At 39.5% G+C, this 21,637-nt stretch overlaps 1 protein-coding gene across 1 annotated transcript in view; it reads right to left on the reverse strand.

The window, feature by feature from the left end:
• Positions 1–1,375: 1,375 nt before the first annotated feature.
• The window catches only part of LOC117954284 (pinopsin-like), a 44,864-nt gene continuing 24,602 nt past the window's right edge, over positions 1,376–21,637 (reverse strand). The window contains exons 3-4 of the mRNA XM_034887963.1: positions 12,963–13,196; positions 1,376–2,422 (exon numbers count right to left, since the gene is read on the reverse strand). Of these exons, the coding sequence (XP_034743854.1) occupies positions 2,141–2,422; positions 12,963–13,196 (516 nt within the window). The 3' untranslated portion in view covers positions 1,376–2,140. The remainder of the gene's footprint in view (positions 2,423–12,962; positions 13,197–21,637) is intronic.

Here is a 21,637-nt window from a genome sequence, read left to right on the forward strand (position 1 = left end):
GTGTGTGTGTGTGTGTGTGTGTGTGTGTGTGTCAGTCTGTGTGTCAGTCTGTGTGTGTGTGTGTGTTAGTCTGTGTGTGTGTCAGTCAGTCAGTCAGTCAGTCAGTCTTCAGCAGAGGTGTTAATTACCATACAGGTTGAGTGGCTTGACAGGTAACGGTGAAGTAGGGGATTAAATTGGCGGGGGTATTTTGGTAATGTTATTAGTTAGCAGTCGGCCTACTTGATTAACCCGGAGTGAGTCTGATGAAAGGTGCTGCGTCTGCCCCAGTAAGCTCTGAGATTTTTTCACACTGCACAGCACACATTACAAGGAATGATCTCCAAAATTACTTTATATTCTGCCTCTGGTTAGAAGTGGTGAATGCAGGCTACAGCTCACAGCGACTTAATGCTATATACTGTAGTGTTTGGCTTTTGTTTGATATTTAGTGATGGCAAATGGCTTTTTGTTGAGTTTCCTCTTAGTCACAAAATAGCGTAAAAAAGCATATTGCCTTTTTTTCGCCATCCAGTTGCGATGTTCCTTTCAGCTATCCGCCCGTGCTGCAGGACAGTGAAGAAAAGAAAGTTCGGTTTATTCAGCAATCATGTAGCTAATGTGGGAAGCAGGAAAAGAGTCAAACGCGGTAGTAGGTAGTAGTGCTACTTTGTATATTTGTGTGAGTCTGAGTTGTTTTTACATTTTAGCTGCCAAACCTCTGCTGCTTTCTTCAACTCTGTGTCTGGTCCTCGCTGTGCTCACTCAGTGTGAAAGGTGAGAGGGGGAGTGGCCAGCGGCAAAAATGTGTGCTTCTATTGCCAATATATATGAAATGATATCTTTTGCATTTCTAATTCAAACAATGTCAAACTTGGCTATGCATTTACTCGTCCCCATAGCAAGACACCTGTCAAGTTTAAAATCTATCGGACAAACGGTGAGAGAGATGCGTATGACGGACGGACGTTCCTGCAATTTATAGATAGTGAAAAACGTTAATCCAATGCTGTTTTTGTCAAATTCTGCAAATATTTCCTCACCATCACCCAGCTCTCTATTGTCTGTGTGAGCTGAAAACAAACGTGGTGTTAATTCACCTCCCTGACTGTATCATGGAAAATGAACAGAATGGAGTCCATAAGCCACAAAACACTTTTCCAGCCAATTGGCAACAGGCAGCGACAGTCAGAGGGGGGCAGGCAGCATATGAATGTGCGGCCGGCCAGTCGTAATAATCTGTGAATATAGGGGGTGGCGCTTCTGAAGGGGAGATTGTATTTGTTTGGCAGTTTATTTTAAATATCAACAAACTTTGCGGAGCATTGCTAACTGCACCTTTTTATTTTACTGCTGTGGAATCTGTTTCTGTACAAATTGTGTACACATGGTGCCAGTATCAATAATCTCTGTTCCATCAACTGAATATTACTAGATACTGTATTTCTCAGTCTCATTTGCATGTCATACTGCAAAAGTGCACATGCACATTCTATAGGAACTATACAGTAACTCTCCAACATGCACCTACATCATTATTCCTAAGTCACTATTTCTGACAAAATGTTTGTGCTGCTAGCAATGCTACTTCCATCAAAAGACTTATTTAACAACGGAAGTGAAAACTACTGATGCATTTTAAAGTGACAAGTTATCAGTTAAATACAAATAACTGACATTGGAAAAAAGCCAAGAAGACATATTAAAATTATAACCACTATCACTCTACTCTCTTATCTTGTTAACCTTGTCTACTCTAGAAAATAATTCAAAATGATTTAGGGTAGTAAACAACTTGTGTTCTTGAACTCCAGTCTGTAACTACACTCAGTAACCAATCAATGCAACGTTCTTGCACTCTGAACGCATTTTTTTCACAAGTGAATACTTACCAAACATTATATATTGCAGAAGATGAATGATCCCCTCAATTATCTTCTATTAACATAATTGGGTTTCTCCAAAAATTATAACAACATCATCATCTGCAGAGAAACGCAGACTCGTAGCTTCTGAGAGTAAATTGTCCCGAAGCAGTCCAAGATGTGGCTTTCCTAATGGTCAATCATGTCTACTAGCTGGGGTAAAGCTGATGCAATCGCAGCATCAACTCCACCTGGATTGGCAGGCTGCTGCTCTCCGAGCCTCAGTAATTTTATGGTTATAGCCAATCATCAGCCACAAGTGCTACGACAGGTTTGTCAATGTCTGAAGAGGGGCCTTTGGTATGATCAATGGTTGCTTCCACTGAGGGGTCTGGTCGGGGCAAGGTGGCGGTCGATTGGCCCAGGGTGGCTACCAATAATAGAAAGTTGTTGGTGCGGCGGGTACTAGTGACTGCTGCTCTCATGACCTTGGTGGCGACCTTGGAGGAGCTCTTTATGCTCGAGCCTCGTCGAGGTGCCGCCTCACAACGCAGCAGGGCATAGAAACATCTGTAAAACTGGGGAAAGCATAAAATACGAAAGTGATCAGAAATGTATTTGTAATTTATGAGTGACAGTGTAAGTGAAGAAATATATGGAGATGACAAAACAGAACGAATCAGAAGCAAAAGAAAAGTTGTCCTGTTCTCTTTATGTTATACTGTACAAAATATGTAAAACATGTTCTGTAGACATGGTCGTTATTTATTTATTCATGTTGTAGCAGTCCAATATGACTGCCTTGTATTGTTTAATTTGTTATGAATCTATTTTGATGCGTTTTCCCTTAACATTTGTAATTTTACATGTTTCAAAAAATCTGTAATGGCTCCACTGTGCTGGGTTGTGAGGAGCAAATGTAACGTAATCATTTTATTACTAGAGAGGTTAGTGCCACTGGGTGCGAGTCATTCAGGCAGACTAGTTTTGTCTTCTCGAGCACAGGAATGATGGTGGACAGACTGAGCCAGTGACAGGTAGAATATTATTGTTGACACTGGTGCAAGTTGGTCAGCACACAGTTTCAGGGACCTTCCCGCTGATACTGTCAGGTCCTGCTGTCAACCCAGAAACCCGTGAATATATTTTTCAATCCAAGAAATGGATCTGGAAGTCTCAGGATTATGATTATATGTGACTCTTCCTGTTCTACACCAACCTCTGCACATCACAGATGCCCTGTGTCAAAGTCTGAGTATCCGCTGATGGACAGATAGGAAGATTCTGAATAATTGAAGATCCCAACAGTAGGTCGAAAGCATAACAATGTATTCAGGTATACTTTTTATTCCAGGCGTTTCCAACCCCATTCAAGACATATTTTCAAAACACAGGTACTGGACCACAATTTAGACAATTCACAAGTCCTCTTCCTCTGCCCCTGTTAATGTGGAGTCTGAATACGCCACTCTTGAGTAAACGTAGTGTACTTAGTATACTTACAGTTTCAGGTATACTTATAGTCTACTACATTTTCTCATGAGCACAACATATTTTGAAATTCTTTCACAGCACCTGGTTAGGGTAGACATATTACAAAAGTCAAATGTACACATTAAAAGCATATATACAGTGTATATATCTTATTAAAAAAATGAGCCATGCTGCCTTGCCAGGTGATGTGCAGCTGAAAACAGTCCTCAAGTAATACACTATTTACTCCTGTTTGAGAAATGTTTGCTAAAAACAGCAGCGCCCAGCTGTTTTGGATAATTTGGCCTTTTTTATATGAAAAGTTTTTATTTAGATTTGTTAGAGAAAAAAGAACATACAACTCACGCCATGAAAACCTTCTCCTATAAAAAATAAAAGTACGTAATTAAAATCTCTTTTAAAACCTTGACAAATTCTCATCACAATGTATCTATGAGCAACACATACTGTACATTCCCTTTGTCAGTCTGTCCGTGAACTATAGGTCATCTAACAGTGAGGGCTAGTGCGTAGATGCAAAGAAAAGAAACAGTCAATGCCTCTGTGGTGCTACTGAACACTCCCTGCTCCCCTCAGCTGTCCAAACAACACACTGAAGAGTGTTAGACAGATGGAAGAGAGAGAGAGAGAGAGAGAGATATAGACAACAGACAGATGGTAGAGGATGAAGTTAGTCGAGACACAGGGGCGTCAAGGCTAAGGTCAAGAGTAAGGTGAAGGCAACGGCGGATGAATAAATAAAGCATGACAGGGAGATGGAAAGAGCAAGATGCACTGACAGAGTATTTTAAAGAGGGTTGGCGATGACTCAGGAAGGGTCATCCCAGACTGCTCAGATCAGGTAAGGGTGATGCTTTCTATGATCTTGGCTGATGCTCTACGGGCAGAGGATGACAGTTAGAAGGACAAATGTCAGGCATCATCTCAGAAAGTAAGCTGCTCATCTATTTCACACAAATATACTATCATTAGCAGCTATCACACGTTTGCTCTGCAATAGGAGACATTTTTGTTTAAATGTTTAAAAGTCCAAATGAATCCAAAATTATGCATTCAGTAGGAAGTATTCTCATATTCAATCATTGGTTTTATCCATGCAAAATTAATAAGTCGTGGTCCTTTTGGTATTAAATCCCAAACGTTGCAGTGTTCTCACCACAGTCTGAGAAGAGTTCAATTGCAGACAGTTACTTAATTCATATGCAGGTTAGGTGATCTTAATGAAGTGAGTAAATGGTAAGAGGATTAAGGCTTCTTTTACATCAGCCCACTACTTCATTTAACAATTGCTTAACTTAAGTTGATCCAATAATGCAAGTAATGTGAATAGTCCTCCATTTCTTCCGCAAACTGCGAGTAAATGTGTCAAGCCAGGCAGGTAATCCCATAAAGGAGGGCCACAGTACAGCCGGATACTTGAGAAAATAAAACCGTTCACCATTTTTTAGTTCCATTTTCATTTTGGTACCAGAGAGAGAGAGTGCATAAGCGTGAGCGTATTTGTCCTCTGCTGGTTGACAGACTCCAGAGCTCCGACACACATGCAGAGCTGTGGTGCGTACAGAGCAAAACAGCGTTGACTCTAGTCTGAGGTTTGTTAAAGTCACAACAATTCCTGTAAAGTGGTTGTAAGTGTATTTACACTTTTCAGAACTCCACATAGAATGCGTATAGAATGGCAAGGCGAAAGGGGTCGCGGTGTGCTTAACACTAGACTTCCTCTGTGACATGCAGGCACCATAGAGTTAACTATGCCCTATTGAGAGACTGACAGGTCGAGGTTGCTGTTCCAGGTATAGGTACCGGTAAAAAAGGAACGGTACCCAACCATGGCTCATGCTGTGTTGTAAAATTCTTAAAATGACGGAAACAACTTAAATTGTGTTAAAGAAGACCTATCATGCTCATTTGCAGGTTCATACTTGTATTTTGGGTTTCTACTAGCAACTGTTTAATTCTGTATAATGTCACTGTGTCACTATACTTGTATTTACCCTCTATCTGAAACGCTCTGTTTTAGCTCCTGTCTGTTTGAGCTCACCTCTTGAAATGCTCAGTCTGCTCTGATTGGCTTGTGAGAAAAATATGGACACCCTTGCAAAGCAAAGTTCTTAAGCTGTGGGTGGAGATACTCAGTGGGGGCCATATCAATTTTCTAATCTAACGCTCAAAGGAAAACAAAAACTATGAAAACTCTTGAACTTTTCCTTTTAATGTTCAAGTCCTCTTCCATTTACATCATTTTGTAATGTGCCTAAGTTTTGGCAGCAAAGATGTTGCCTACTCTCAGCGGACATACTGTATTAAAACCACATAGGGAACCATTTATTCACATGATAGAAAATGATGACTCAGTGTTAACTTACCAATCATTTCTAGGTTTCTTGGTGCAGGTCCCTGACATCCACATCAGGACTCTTGGCTGTGAGAGCCGTTTATTGTTGATGGGACAAACACACAGCCGCTGCTACTTGTATCTGTACAGCATTTTTAGTCTTCAACTCGCCTCAACTCACAGTTTCCATAGTAACGGGCTGGGAGGAATTGAAGACTGAAAATGACATACAGGAAATTCTGTGTCCCTTTCTCCCACTTTTGCTCTTACGCTGTCATAAGGTCATGGACGTGTCGGTTAAAATGTCCCTGTGAGATCAGTCAGCAGGGAATCAGGTAGGAAGGAAGTGTGAGACAGAAAATACAGGAGCATAATGATGGAGCAACATCTATAACAGGGTGTAGTTTTGTGTTGAGTTCCAACTTCACAAATAAATAATTCTTGACAGTAACTGTGAGGAAAGTTTTAACTTTATGGCAAAGCATAACACTTCAATAGCTTAAATGTGATAAGATGTACTGAGCAATATACAGTACTGTGTACAATTCTCTTTATAGTACATGAAATCTTTCTGAGTCTGAAGAGAATATCTTCTAAAACCTTACACAGCATTTTGTACTTCACTTAAAATAACAGAATGAGATGATAAAGATTAGATTAAGGAGAAAAGCTGAGAGGATGACAATTCTCTAGTTATCTGCTGTTCCTTTTACTCACCATGATAAACTGCGTTTAGGAACAAAGCTTCTTAAGTGTAAATGTATTGTTTTGTACAAGAAGTTTAACTAGAGGACCTTGATAAGCCTAAAGTACAAAGTTTGAGGAGTTAAGTTTCAGACCATTTTACATCCAAAATATAAATCCTAAATTCAAGTAATAAGGCGTCAACAATAAGGCGTTCCCTCTGTAAAAGTAATATCTGTCAACCAAGGGCAAAACTCACCTGCAATAATATGTAAATCGGACTATGTGAGTTGTTCAAAGAGAGAGAGGTTACACATGCAAGTTGAGTGCCAGCTGAAAAAATTGATTAGATTATGTACTCTTTTATAAGTTGAGTAAATTCATTTAAAGGGACACAAAGAATTCAACTCTAATTTCAGGCCACTATTTTTCCAATTTCTTTTAGGATGTGGATGGATTCTGTTCAAATTTTAGTTCTTTACTGTAGTGTAGTGCTGCTCTTCAAAACACACCCAGAGAGCCAGGACAATCTCCAGCAGTCCAACTCTTAATCCAGTTTATGATTAGCCATTGCTTAAAATGTTGCAGCATAAGGGAGCTGACAATCCATTGACAGGGGAGATGGTTTCCCTGTGGGTTCTCTCTCTTGGCATTATTGCAGCTGCTGTTATCACACACCAGGGAAAGTGGCTGTATAAACACAGGCAGAAAACGTGTATAGTCACTGAGGATGGCAAGTCATCATAGAAATAATTGCTGCTGGGAATTTGTTTGGCTTAATATTCATAAATATTTGTAGATAACAGTGTCCCAATGACTAACACATGCTTTAATAACACTGAAACAAAACAGACCTGAATACAACACAACGGCAGCAAGATAATGAGCACGGCGGCAAGATAATGAGGAAGTGTGTAAACAAAAGAAGGGTGGATTAACTCGCAAGCAAAAATGAGCTGAATGTCTTTCCATTTCTTCCATCCCTGCATTATGTACTACTTAGTAAATAATAGGGCTGTAACAATACACCAAACCCAGGGCTCGGTTTGTATCACAATTTTTAACCCACGATTCCGTAAAAATCTTTACAGATCTTGATTATTTTATTTTTTCAGTCCGTAGGGAGATGGTTTGGGAACCGGAGGGTCGCTGATTCAAGTCCACATATGGACCAAAGTATGGTGGTGGACTGCTAGCTGGAGAGGTGCCAGTTCACCTCCTGGGCACTGCCAAGGTGCTCTTGAACAAGGCACCAAACCCCAACTGCTCAGAGCACCTTTGATTTCAATGTTGATCGATCCAACACCAAAGATTCTTTTGTACCTTAAAATGATTCCAGAATGGTTTCAGTGGTTAATTAACTCTTTGGAATGGGACCACTGAGACTAATGAAAATAATGGTAATGATAACAGTAATGGGCAATTCCCCTCCCAGCCTGTAGGGGGAATGAAGAGGAAAAGTGCTTAAGTGCCTACTGTAAAGGTGCGTGTTGACAAGCAAGTGGCTAATGCTAGGTCCATAACGTTAGCTAATTCTTGGTGGGCGATACAAGATTACGACACCGTTCAACACGCTCATTTACTTTTAGTATGATTGTTTTGACAGTTAAAAACTCTGGACTAACCCACAAATTCCTCAGTAACGTTAACTGTATAGATAGACAACTAATCTAATGGTTGTTTAGCTAGCTAGCACACCTCTGTCTTCTGCTTCAGTCTCCCGGCCCTGCGAGATTTCAGTCGGGATGAGGGCTGACAACAGCCCGGTCTGCGGACACATCCACAATCAGCCAGCTAACAGCCAGCCCGGTCAGCACTTAACTCTGGTATACAGGAATGTTTTATCAACTTCTTTACAACATTTCTATTATACATTTAACAATGACCTCCTGACCTCTAAGCAAATCCTGTTTCACAACTGAATTTTAGCAAATATTCTCATTAAACCTGATTCGAATTCACCTTAGACCTTCGTTAGAAATAACCTAATCTAATTCAGGGAAGAGAATCTTGGATCCAATGCCAACTAATGTTCTAGACTCCAAGCTCTGTCTTTGCTGAATATGAAATTTCTAAATAAAACGTCTTAGATTGAATGATTCAACGCAACATGTTTGTTTCCATCATTATGTGGATTACATTAAATAACACAAACAAGCCAGCATTGCACATTCCATTTTAAATTAACTTATGCATTGACTTTGTATACAAAGGCTTTGTTTTCCCCAAACCTCAATTGATAATTTAGTATTTATGTACATCTTGTTTATAATCAGATGTTGTTCTCCACGTTTTGGCCACTAGTGGCATAACACAAAGAATGACTGATGAAACTTGTCTGATGTTGGAGTTCACTTCCCAACCCTGAATGCCTTCTGGCTTTCATTCTGTCGCCTGTCACTCTGGCCCTCCAGAGTGAGGCCAGCTCTGTCTTTTTCTTGTTTAGAAGCTGATGGCCCAAAAAGTATTCCGTCTTTCTTTTAACTTGTGACAGATGTACAGTCACATGTTTGCAGCATTTCATCGACTGCGCTATTGAACTTTCAAGCATTTGTGTCCACAAATGTAAAGGTCCCATATTGTAAAAAGTTAATGTCCATGTATTCTTTAATCATAAAGCAGGTCTAGGTGTTATATAAAAACTGTGAAAGTATATAAACTGTCAACCCACAGAGAAATGCAAACAGCCGGTATTCCAAAGCCGTGTGTTTAAACGAGCCGTCAGGTCTTAAGTACGGTTGTAATGTGAATGGTTCTCACAACGTTACTCTACATAGGTAGAAAGTGCTGCTACAGTGTAGTTACAGTCCTTCCCCTGCTGCAATGACGGTGCAGAGACTCCAACAGTGCAGACATGGAAGACCTGGAAAAGCTGACCAATCTGAGAGGAATAGGTTTTTTGTGAGGGGGGCTAAATGAGACAGGCACTCAAACTGAGTATGTAAGAGTGTCACTACAGGTTTATTTAGTGCGAGAACAATGATTTTTTATTTTATTTTTTTACATTAAAGCATGTAAACAGTTTTTAGTAGAAACTAAAAAGACAACTTGAACCTGAAAATGAGAATGTGAGACCTTTTTTAAAGGCCTGAAAAAGTGTTTTCCTAATCAGCTTCTTAATGTAAATAATGGGCTCCTACACATTTTGTAGGAGCAAGTTAGAGGAAAAAAGGTCATTTCACTTTTGAGATTTTCCTTTTTATTGCGCTTTTAATTGGTTTTAAAGTGAGCGTGACTCAGCGGGAATATGTTGATGTCAAATGTGTCAGTGTTTTTTCTTGTTAGTTTTAACCGTAGCTTATTTAAACAAACTTTTTTTTAGGAATAGGTCATCGTTTTAAGAAATATATTATTCTCTTTCTAGCGGATAATTCGATTAGATGAGTAAGTTAGATAAACATTAACATAGGGCATTTTAGTATAGGATACACAAAGGATAAACGGCTATCCTGGCTCCTTTCGAAGGTAACAAAATCTGACACATGAATCTCTAAAGCTCGTTAAGACGGGACATCGCATTTGTTTAATAGGTACAAAACTGATCTTGTCAATGTCGTTTGGTTGCTCTTATTGTTTTTAATATTTTAGTGGGACAATGGTCAAGCAGCTTGGTGAGAAGGCAACAACCGTTGGCGCAATTATTAAAAAATGGAAGAAGTTTAAGATGACGTCAATTTCCCTCGGCCTGGGGCTTCATGCAAGATCTCACCTCACGGGGCATCAGTGATCATGAGGAAGGTGAGGGATCAGCCCAGAACCACACGCCAGGACCTGGTCAATGACCTGAAGAGAGCAAGGACCACAGTCTCAAAGAAAACCATTAGTAACACACTACGCCGTCCTGGATTAAAATTCTGCAGTTTATGCAAGGTTCCCCTGCTCAAGCCAGCGCATGTCCAGGCCCGTCTGCAGTTTGCCAATGACCATCTGGATGAGTCAGAGGAGGAACGGGAGAAGGTCATGTGGTCTGAGACAGAAATAGAGCTTTTTGGTCTAAACTCCACTCGCCGTGTTTGGAGGAAGCAGGATGAGTACAACGCCAAGAACACCATCCCAACAGTGAAGCATGGAGGTGGAAACATCAATCTTTCGGGATGCTTTTCTGCACAGGGGACAGTACAACTGCACCATATTGAGGGGAAGATGGATGGGGCCATGTGTCGCGAGATCTTGCCCAACAACCTCTTTCTCAGGAAGAGCATGGAAGAGGGTCTTCCAACATGACAACGACCCGAAACACACAGCCAGGGAAACTGAGGAGTGGCTCTGTAAAAAACATCTCAAGGTCCTGGAGTGGTCTAGCCAGTCTCCAGTATATCTGATAAAAAATCACAGACCTCTACCTGCTTTGTAAGTAGAGAAACCTGACAAATCAGCAGTGTAGCAAATACTTGTTCTCCCCACTGTATTAGGAGAGCACACAGCTTAAAAACGTCCAGCAGTGATGGTGATAAAATAGTGATGAATAGAACCCCCCTAAGACGGGCATGTGACATGCAGTCTTTGTGTCAGCCTTTATTTACCTCCACACAGGCAAATTAAACACAACAAAGTAGTAGAGCAAGTAGATGTAATAGTCCCAAGCCACTTATAACAAAGAGCTCAAAATAGGTTACCCCAATTAAAGATAATACCTCCCCAAGTGATTCATCATATTGTCTGAAGTAGGACTTGGCCAAGGGTAATCAAAACACCGTGAAACCAGTGGTGGACTACAACTTACATAGACGTACATTTACCGGTACTCAAGTACTGTACTAAATGACGTACAGTCTGCACTTAAGTTCAAATTTGAGGTACTTTTACTCTACTTGAGTCTTTTCTTAATGCCACTTTCTACTACTCTACTACATTTCAGAGAGAAATATTGTACTTTTTACTCCACTACATTCATCTGACAGCTTTAGTTACTTTACACATAAAGCTTTTTGCACACAAAATGCAGTTTATAAAATATGTTTTATTAAAAACTTTTACTACCCAACTTTATAACTGCTTTAGTTGATTGACAGAACTGTTTTGATCATTTCCAGTTTCTAAAATGTGAGGAATTTCCACATTGAGTACTTTTAATACTTTCTTTAATACTTTTAATTACGTCGGTACTACTGCCTACCTGTGGGGCTGCGCTCTGACACACACAGAGGTGCGGATGGAACAAATTAATGTTGCCTCAGTTTCTTAACGTTAAGTCACAGTGAGTCACGGCAATGCCTAAAAAGCATGTTTCTTAACTTCCTGCAGGCTACGTTCACTGCAACATAATGGCAACATTTAAAAACAGGAAGTTTTAAAACTTCTAGACAGACAGGGAGTGTTCTAGGCATGCTCTTTTGACTGACTGACAGGCTGGAGATTGTAGGATTCCTCGAGTAACTTGAATATTTCAGTTGCTAAAAATCCTTGATGCAAATTGATTTTCCTCGAAGCCTCATTCATTTCAAAATGAAGGACAGCAAAAATAGAGAAAAGAAAGGCAAGAGAAAAGGACAAGGTTTGGGATCATTTTAAGCTGCTACCATGCTGCTAAAATCATTTCAGTCAAACATTCAGTCTACTCCTCAATTCCACGGACGCTACAGGAAATCATTCCTACCACAGACAATAAAACTCTTCAACACTTCATCCCTGGTTGCTAGATGACACTAGCAACCAGGGATAATGCCCGTTTTAACCGGGCATATTTTGTGTGCTGCTGTAACACTGTAATTTCCCATTTTTTTGGGATCAATAAATATCTATCTATCTATCTATCTATCTATCTATCTATCTACTCTGCAAAAAGCAATGCTTTGCAAACGAGCTAAAGCAAAACTTTTCAGGTTTGTAGTCTAATGATTAATTAGATTGCTACTTATCTCAAAAGTGGACAAATTTGGACAAATTCTTGTAAACGTAGCTGCTGCAGAAGACAAAGCAACCCCTCCCCCCTGAAGTGCTTAACCTCATGGCTATTTAATATGCATGTGGATGACAATATCTGACAATGCCTGGGAGGTCTGCATTCTTTATTCACTCAGTTTTGGCCTTCTTAAAATGTGTCCCCCTCAACAGTGTCTTTGACTAGCTCTGATGTAAGCTTTGTACAGTCACATTTACATGGGCGTAGTGAACAGCTCTTTTGCATATCCCTTTTGACTGACAGGCTGGAGATTGCAAGGCAACTTTATTTTTATAGCTCATTTCAGCAACAAGGCAATTCAAAATGCTTTAACCTAAAACATTAAAGAGAAATTCAAAAGAGATAAAAAAAATAAGAACAGGCTAAATTAAAAAAGATAGAAATACAAGAATAAAAGTTTCAGTGTAGCGCAAGAACTTAATAAATATTTAATTTGATAGGTTGTGGGGACAGGTTCGAAAGGAAAGAAGAAGGTGTTTTACTTTGTGTGGTGTGTTAAATCTTCCTAACTAATATGATGGTCTAAGTAAATATGATAAATAGCTTTGGAATCACTTGTTACAAGTACAGTTGTTTACCGGAACTGAATTTTAGGTATAAGTGCCGGTCTCAGGAGTAAAATTGAACGGTACCCAACCCTTTGCCTGCTGCTTTGTAACAGCATCACACACACACACACACACACACACACACACACACTCACCTGTTTATTCATGAAGACATAGATGACTGGGTTGATGAATGTGCTTGTCTTGGCCAGTAGTGAGGGGATGATGCTTGCCACGGGTGTGACCAGGCCCGGCGGCCCAAAGGTGGCCATCAGGGCCATGATGCCATACGGCAGCCAGCACAAGAGGTAGCAGGTCACCATGATTGCCACCATGAATAACACGCGCTGCTCACGTTTCCTGCTCAACGATGCATTGATCCCGTGCACCTGGAGACAGCGAGGAAATGAGCGAGAAGAGGATTATTACTAGGACAATTAGCGAGCATTGACACAGTGTGCTCAGATATGTGGGGGTTTGACTTTTGCTGCTACAAGGCATCCAAATTTCCCCTGTAGGAGAGAGAAGTTGGAAGAGGAGGATAGAAGGAGAGGAAATAAAATACAGGGGTGACAGAATAGAGGGCAGGTCAGACAACTTGAAATGGGAGATTGAAAGCTCTATAGAGAGGCAAAGAGAGCAGGAAACCGCATTTCTACTTCTTCAGAAGGTTTCATCAGTGAGGAGACAGAGGCAGCGGAAGAAAAAAAAGAATGTATGATGAATGTGATTTTCCTGGGAATCTCAAACATAAATATGAAGTAGTGCAAAACTAATGTATTACTGTAAACCTGGGTTTTATTTTGGTTATTTTTGCCAACCACATCTCTAATAACATAATCAAAAAGTAAAAGCAAAAGACGGAAATGTGTAGAAGACACTACTTATTAGCATCCTTGGGCAAACTTAGATGTGAAGGTTGATACTATTCTTATACTCAGTGACCTACCCATGGACGTACTTGCTAACTGAAAAATCATCTTCACCCTCCACAAACTTAAGCAGTCTCTCCATGTGCACCTCAGCCTGATGGCCGTGTCGGCGGCTGTCACTCAACATCATCGCCATGGAGAGACACACTGACAGGGAGCCACTTTCAAAAGAGGCACCTGCTGTGGCAAGTTTTCTTTTTTTAAGGGAGGTGAAAGGTAGGTGTACTCAAAAGGTAGATATTCTGTGCACATAGTGGCACACATACAAGTAAATCACTCAAGCATAAAAATGGCATGACTTAAATGTTTTTATCTCTCCCTGCTTACTTCTTAATGAAACGTCTATATTAGTTTGAGTCTCCTCTATATGTAGATAATTCCATTTTAGCACTTGCTTCACTGTGCTAAGTTGGAAATGTGTTTGCTGTAAGTGCTCTTTTTTCTGCATTGTTCAGTTTACATTACGCACAACGTGCTGTAAACTCATGCATTCCTGTAGGCTCCTCACTATTCAGATGTGTATTAATATACTCATTCATTATTAATAATTAATTTGGGGTTCGTACATGTTCATTCATACAAAACAAGTTTAGATTATTTTATTCGAGTTTCTGTCATGAAAACCTTTTTTTCAGTCCTTGATTTCAGACAAAGGTAGTCAACAAACTGTTTTTTGCTGGATGAAATGACAAATAGAAGATTTTTTGTTCTTAATAACAAATGTAAGATCAGACTTTTCCGTTCTCATGGCATTTTTCCTGTAATGGTACCTGCTCTGTTCCCCTCGCCTCGCCTTGGCTTGACTCAGCCGCGGTGCCCCATCCTCCTTTTTCCATTGCAGATTAGTCCCGCCTCATGCCTGAGGCGAGCGTGGCTGGTCGTCATAGCAGGAAACTGCCGTGACGTTATGCGACACACACACAGAATGTAGAAGGCTGTTGCCACAACCAGAAGACACATTATTTTCAAATGTCGTGTTGTTCAATGTTGCCTCAGCTCTCTTGGAACCTCTACTGAGGTGGAACTAAAAAAAGGACCAGGCACGTTTTTTGTAATGGAAAACTAAAAAAAGTTGAGTCGAGTAGGTACCATGCAGTGAAAAAAAGCCGTAAGATAACCCAGTTTTGCTGCTTAGCTTTCTTAGACAAGACAGGTATGGCGGTTGAGATTTATTCTTAATTACAAGTCCCGACATCACAACCGTGATGTGTGTGTGTGTGTGTGTGTGTAATTAAGTACTTTGCCAGGTCTGTCTGTGGCCAGATTTTGCCAACTTGATAGCGCAGCAACTATGCAAGAAACTTTAAAGTGTGTAGTTGAGATCAAAATGAAGCAGAGTTCGAAAATCTTTGTGCATGAGGGGGGAAGGAAGCAGAGTCCATTGGTCCCCCCCCCCCCCCCCCCCCCCCCCCCCCCTTACTTTATGCCCCTGATCCGATCTGGCGTTGTGGCTGGTGTCAAACCGTCACAAGATTATATCTAAATATTTGTATTGTCAAATATGTTTCACTTTAATGTGACAGGGGAAACGAAGTTTAGGACAAGGATCAAACCAAGAGGGCGGGACAGAGCCACTAAACTTTAGGCTAAACTGTGATGTTTAGTTTTAACACATTGGGGAAATACTACTCAATTGGTGTAGCACTTGGACAGGTTTTTTTTGTTTTTTTTATCTAACCTGTTACCCTACAAACTAATGTGGTATGAAATGCTCTTTGGCCCTGGAAGTAAAACTTCATTAGCATTGCTACTGTGAGTAGTAGGCGGGTTAGCTAAATATGCTTACATTTGCATGTTGTGTTTGAGCCAACAAATGGACTGGTTAATCTTAAAAGCCTTGAACTTTTGCTCTTCTGTTTTTGTATTTGTAAAGAAAGCATTTATTTAAAGTTATCTCTCTTACCCCCGGGCACAAAGCTCAAACATTAGGAAAAAACTAAAGCTTGGAAGAACAGCTGTGCCTAGTGAATTAAATTATTATGTTATTAGTTAGTGAATTACAGCAAAGAGCGGCAGACTTTGTCTGCCATCAAATCTCTAACTTGGCAGGACAAAGTCCGAAAAACAAGGTCCTGAGGAAATGATTTGATTTTGGCGGGTTTGCCTGAAAGAGTCCTGTGTAAACTACAAACAAACCAAAATACAAAAATTACTTTAGAATTCAACAGCCAATATTCCTATAAACTGCTACCTATTCTGCCAAGAGCTGAGTGACAGTTCAGTGGCATCTGTATACAGCCCTGATAAATAGGGTACCCTTAGACACGTTGTCTTTTTACTGCCTTCTGATGTTAAGTTGTTTCATACTTGTAAAAAAGTTACCCATTTTTTTTTAGCTTGTAACGTTTCTTTTTTACTTCCAGTGTGGCTATGTTCCCATCCTGTAGACGTTCTCACTTTGTCAGCTCTGGAGAATAGGTGGCTAATGATCTTGGCTCTGATTTAAATAAATGAAGATGGCAGATATCACAGACAAATTGAGAAAATGGAGAGTAAGCGCTAAATGTTTGCAATCAAAAGCTGGATGGTTGCTGAAAAGAGCTAACTGATTGATTGCCTTGCAGTTAAATTGTTTCATATGCTAAACCGCACTGCCAAAAGCCAAAATTAATATTAATGTGTCGTCTCTGTGACGGCACATATCTGTTGCAACCTATTGTCCAAAACAACAAGATTACAAGCTCAGTAATGAGCATCAAAATGTTTTATTCAATGGTGGACAACATGATGTTGCACTGAGCAGGTGGTGAACTGAGAGTCGCAGCCCCTTTCTGTTGAACTCTGCATCTTGATAGTTTGAAATAGAGTTGTAAATCATGGGCAGTAGTCCATGCAACACTGATGTTCAGAATGTGGATCGACAAGTGTAACATAGTTTGTCAAAAACTGTTTGACGGGCAATGTTTGTCAGGAGAGAATATCTTCACAGCACTTAATTGACTTAAGTATGCGGGGTATTTTGCGCCAGACAGGAGTGCTCTGCAGAGGCACAGCCCAAAAGACTATAGGCTGCCCTCTGCCCTCCCTGAAAGAGCTCACCCACTCCTGCTGCCTTAACAGAACCAGATCCATTCTCAAAGACACTACCCACCGTGCTCACCACTACCTGTTTTTCCTGCTTCCCTCTGGTAGGCACTATGGGGCATGAACAGCACGCACTGCCAGATTAACAAGGAACGTTTCCCCTGGGCCATACGTTTATTTTCATTATTGTTCAACAAACAATACCCATGTGCAAATGGCCAAATGGTGCAGAAGCCAGAGGCCAGACTTAAACCCCATTGAACATCTCTGGTGGGATCTGAAAATGGCTTTGCACCGTCGCTCCCTGTCCAACCTGATGGAGCTTGAGACATTCTGTAGAGAGGAATGGGAAAAACTGGCCAGTGATAGGTGTGCAATGCTTGTGGCTTCATATTCCAAATCACTTGAGGCTGTTATTGCTGCCAAAGGTGCCACAACAACGTATTGAGCAAAGGCTGTGAATACTTACAGTTGTGTTCAGAATAATAGCAGTGTGTTTAAAAAATAAGTGAATATGGCTCAAAATCCTTAGAATATCGTTTAATTCCATAATATCAATGCATTTGGTACACTGCAGGATCAATTCCAAATCAAAACATGACCAATTTTGGGAAGTTTGTGTCCTACCTTTACAGAAAGTGAAGAAAAAAGAATATTAGACTGTTATTATAAAAAAATATCATTAATTGCATTTTTCTTTATAAACTTTAACATTTACTGTATAAACTGAAAAAGGCCTTTGCCATTTTGACTATTCTTCGATCCATTCAAATGGTACTTGACTGTTTTTTCCCTCGTCGTTCAGGCTTTGGATGCCATTTCAAGGCATTTGAAATCATTTGGGCTGAGCAGCCTATAATCTTCTGCACTTCTTTATATGCTTTCCCCTCTCCAATCAACTTTTAAATCAAAGTCCGCTGTTCCTCAGAGCAACGTCAGGAACAACCCATTTTGTTGAGAACTTCAGTGTGAAATGCACAATGACCAGCACACACATTTGCTTCCTTTCTTCCTTAAATATGAGTCATAATTGACACCTGTTTCTTCACAGAATCAATCACTGATTGAACACAACACTGCTATTATTTTGAACATGGCCCTTTCAATTACAGTTTGAAATACGCAGTATGAGCAGCATGCATGTCATGACTTTTGGGTCTGTTTGTTTTCCATGACTTACTAGTAAATTATCGGCCATGTAGAAATATCTTTTTTACCAAAAAATAGGATTCATGAGGTTATTGATGTTGGACTGCTATTATTTTGAACACAATAATGTACATATTATATTTCCGTTCTTTATTTTTTAATACGTTTGCAAACAACAACAAAAAAAACACTGTATGCACTGTATTTCCGATAAATTTTAGGTGTTCTGGGACAATGTTTTTATCATAAAACAGTAAGTTTGGAGAACAGGATCAAAAAACTGACCCACTTGCATCATAATTATTACAGTGCTACACAAAGCACTGCACAACGATTGTGGTCTGCCTAAACGCTTGAATGAGAATATTGACTGCTACAGACTTTTTTCCAGATGACACTAAAGTTGACATTAAAAACCTGCTTTCAATATGTCTGTCATGTTGTGTCTGTGGGAGAAGACAGTCCCTCTGGGGTCTTATGCTGTTACACTGTCATCTACTGTAGAACTGGCTGGTCTAGGAGCAAAGCCATCTATTCTAATCACAGCGTGTCACTTGTAAGAGGATAAATAATGGTGGTAAACTGTGTGAGAAATTTGACAGAACCCTTTTACTGTGGACAATTAGCTGTTCATGTAAAATTTTGAGCGTCAAACTAATATTCTTCTGTATTCTGGTGATTTTTAACTTTATGGTGGAAATGTAATTTATGAAAAAAAAAAACGACAACACAAAATTCAGGCTGGTGACAATTCAAAATATAATGCAGCAAGGCTCTCAGGGATCCTGTATTGTTTTCAATTGTACATTCTCCTGTGGATTAACATGTTTAATTTGTTATCCCTTCTGAGTCAACACACATGTAGGCATGCACATTTACTTTACTTGTCCTTCTTTTGGGAAGTAAACATTTTTGCATGTGTGCATGTGTTTGATACATAAATCAATGTTAGTTTTTGAACCCCTTTAATTGCTCTGATGTTCAAAACTCTCTGCACATTCAAAACATATCCCAAATATCTGTGTTCTTTGAGACTCTGAGAATAAAGTTATATTTGAAGAAACAATGTTGTAAATAAAGTTGCAATTAATTGAGAATAAAGTTGCAATATTTCAAGAAATAATACTACCTTCCCTATAGTCTGCTGTGATCTACATTATAACTTTGCTGATATGGTGGTATCCCCGTCAGACCCTCTGACCGGCAGAACACCATTTGAAGCAAAGTTTAAGTGACTTTTGAATTTTGGTGGTCAAAATGAATGATGGGGACAATCAGTAGTCGCTAAATATTGGTAGGGATATGTCCCAACCAACATGTCCCGACCCTGAGTGAATGGTGGAATCAGTTCCTGTACAAACCTAATCTAACTGGACAGATGTGAAGTAAGCACTTATTGAGCAATATACTGTACTTTTTGAAGAGATAAAAAAAGGAAGGTTCTTCCACCCTGGAGAGGCAGATAGAAGCAGAGCCAAAAGAATTGCTGACCAGGTCAAACAGAGGAAAATGTAGCAGGTACTATAGTGGCAGAATTTAGAGCACTGGATGGGCTGCATCTGCTTCAGGACGCAACTTTATTATTATCAGCTTTGTTCAAGGAGGGAATAGTCGACGGACATGCTAAAATTGGGGGAATAATTGATTCAGTTAAAAAGAATATTTCAGCAGTCTGCAGTTGGTGCAGCATTGGTCAAGGCGGGGGATGATTATAGTTTGAGCAAAGAGCTAAGCAGAGGCCTGGGTGAGGAAAGCTCAGATTGGATGGATTATTTGGCTTTGGTTGGGGCTGCACTGTGGGCTTTGTATGACAGTTCCTCGTCTAGAATCAGGTCAGGGCCCCTGCAGGCTTCAGACAGAAGTTGTAATAGCCTTGTCTGTGATAGAAAAGTCTATTGGAGGGGAAATGTCCCACAGACTCCTAACGTCCATCCTATCATTTTGATCATTTTTACAAGTATCGTTAACTTTCAAAGAGAATAGTTCAACCCCAATATAAGGCATATTCTGTTGACTACATACAGTATGTTGATTTAAACACTAGCTAAAGTTGAAAAGGAGAAATTAAATGCTTTGTTTGCCAGCCAGAAATGAAACTATTGTTCTTGCTTAATTCAGCAGTATCTCAATGGCACACATTTATCTAAAATTTAAATGTGTTTTAATTTCCTGAGGTGTAGCTGATCGACACATGTAGTAATAATCTAATTATAAAAAATGTAATTTGATTTAGGTATATTCTAATTGTACTGATACCACCGCACCAACTTTAAAAAAAACACATGAACGTTTCAAATACTGTAGGCATAAATATGTCACTCTTACAGCTTGTTCACCTGTTTCTCCCGTTATTTCCTTACAAGCAATGTGGCATTTCATCATGAAGCAAGGCTAATTTTTTAAAGTCTGGTGCCCTTGTTCGGACCACGTACATACGCTTGCATGTAAGGTGAAAACAAGACTAGTGTCGCTGTTGCAGCTCTGTAATAAGCAGTTTGGACCTTCATGCTCAGCATCAGTGTAATCAAATACTCTTGTCAGCTTAATATTGCTCTTTAGCAAGCAGCTAAATAGACATAATTCTTTCCTTCAAGTCAAAAACTGTAGTCGGACTTCTTCCAAGATTGATTTTAAGAATGCAAAGAATGCAAATGATGCTATTATTATTACCTTATAATAATCTGTTGACCTAATGATTATGTGACTCCCTCAACTAAAGTCAGATTAGGTCCTAATCTAACCTTGGTGGAGGGAGTCTCTTTTCAACTTTTTTAGCTCAATTAAGTGTTTTGTTTTTTGTAGCAGGATCCGGGTTATTCTTTATTTGATACGTGGCCAGCAGGCTTGTGTAATATCCCCAGTGTCCTCCAGCAGTTCCGAATACACATAAAATTGGTCTGCCTGTGAATGATAGATAGATAGATAGATATATAGATAGGTAGTCTTTATTATTAGACTCACGGTCCATAAAAAAAAATAAAAAATAGATACAGATAGACAAGACAGACACCAATTAAACAAGACAGCTATAATCCCATAAGGGTATCGCAAAGCACTGAACCTCCTCGGTTCAATCTGATATGAAACGACAGAGTTACAAGAAGAATTCAGGCGACCAATACATTTATACATCAAATTCCTCAGTAAAGCAGAGAATGTAATAACTCTTGCTTGACAGAACAATTCACTTTCACTACACCAGCTAGGTTTCCTGAGAAGAATGTGCAAACAATCATAAGCAACCCGCAGCTCATTTAAGCTTGCCTTTTTAAACTTGACCCACAAGGGGGCAGTGTAAAAAGCAGTCCAAAATAAATAGGTTTAAATGGGTTTATCTTGACAGTATCAGAACACCAGGAGAACTTTCTGGCAAGCATGTTAGCCTGTGTGTGTATGTATGTATATGTATATATATATATATATATATATATATATATATATATATATATATATATATATATATATATATATATATATATATATATATATATATATATATATATATATATCTATATATATATATAACATGTGATGCTGCCTATACATGTCATCATCTGGCATTTGATCTGTGAGGATGTGACCCAAATACATTTTAAAACCAACAGTTAGCACTTGCCCTGCCAGATGGAAAAATAAGGTCCTTATCCTCTTTCACTCCACAGATCATAACCAAACTCTTTTTGGTATCATATCTCACATCATTTTCAACACCGTAATTGTAACAT

The sequence above is a fragment of the Etheostoma cragini genome, chromosome 12, assembly GCF_013103735.1.
Source record: "Etheostoma cragini isolate CJK2018 chromosome 12, CSU_Ecrag_1.0, whole genome shotgun sequence".
Lineage (NCBI taxonomy): Eukaryota > Metazoa > Chordata > Actinopteri > Perciformes > Percidae > Etheostoma > Etheostoma cragini.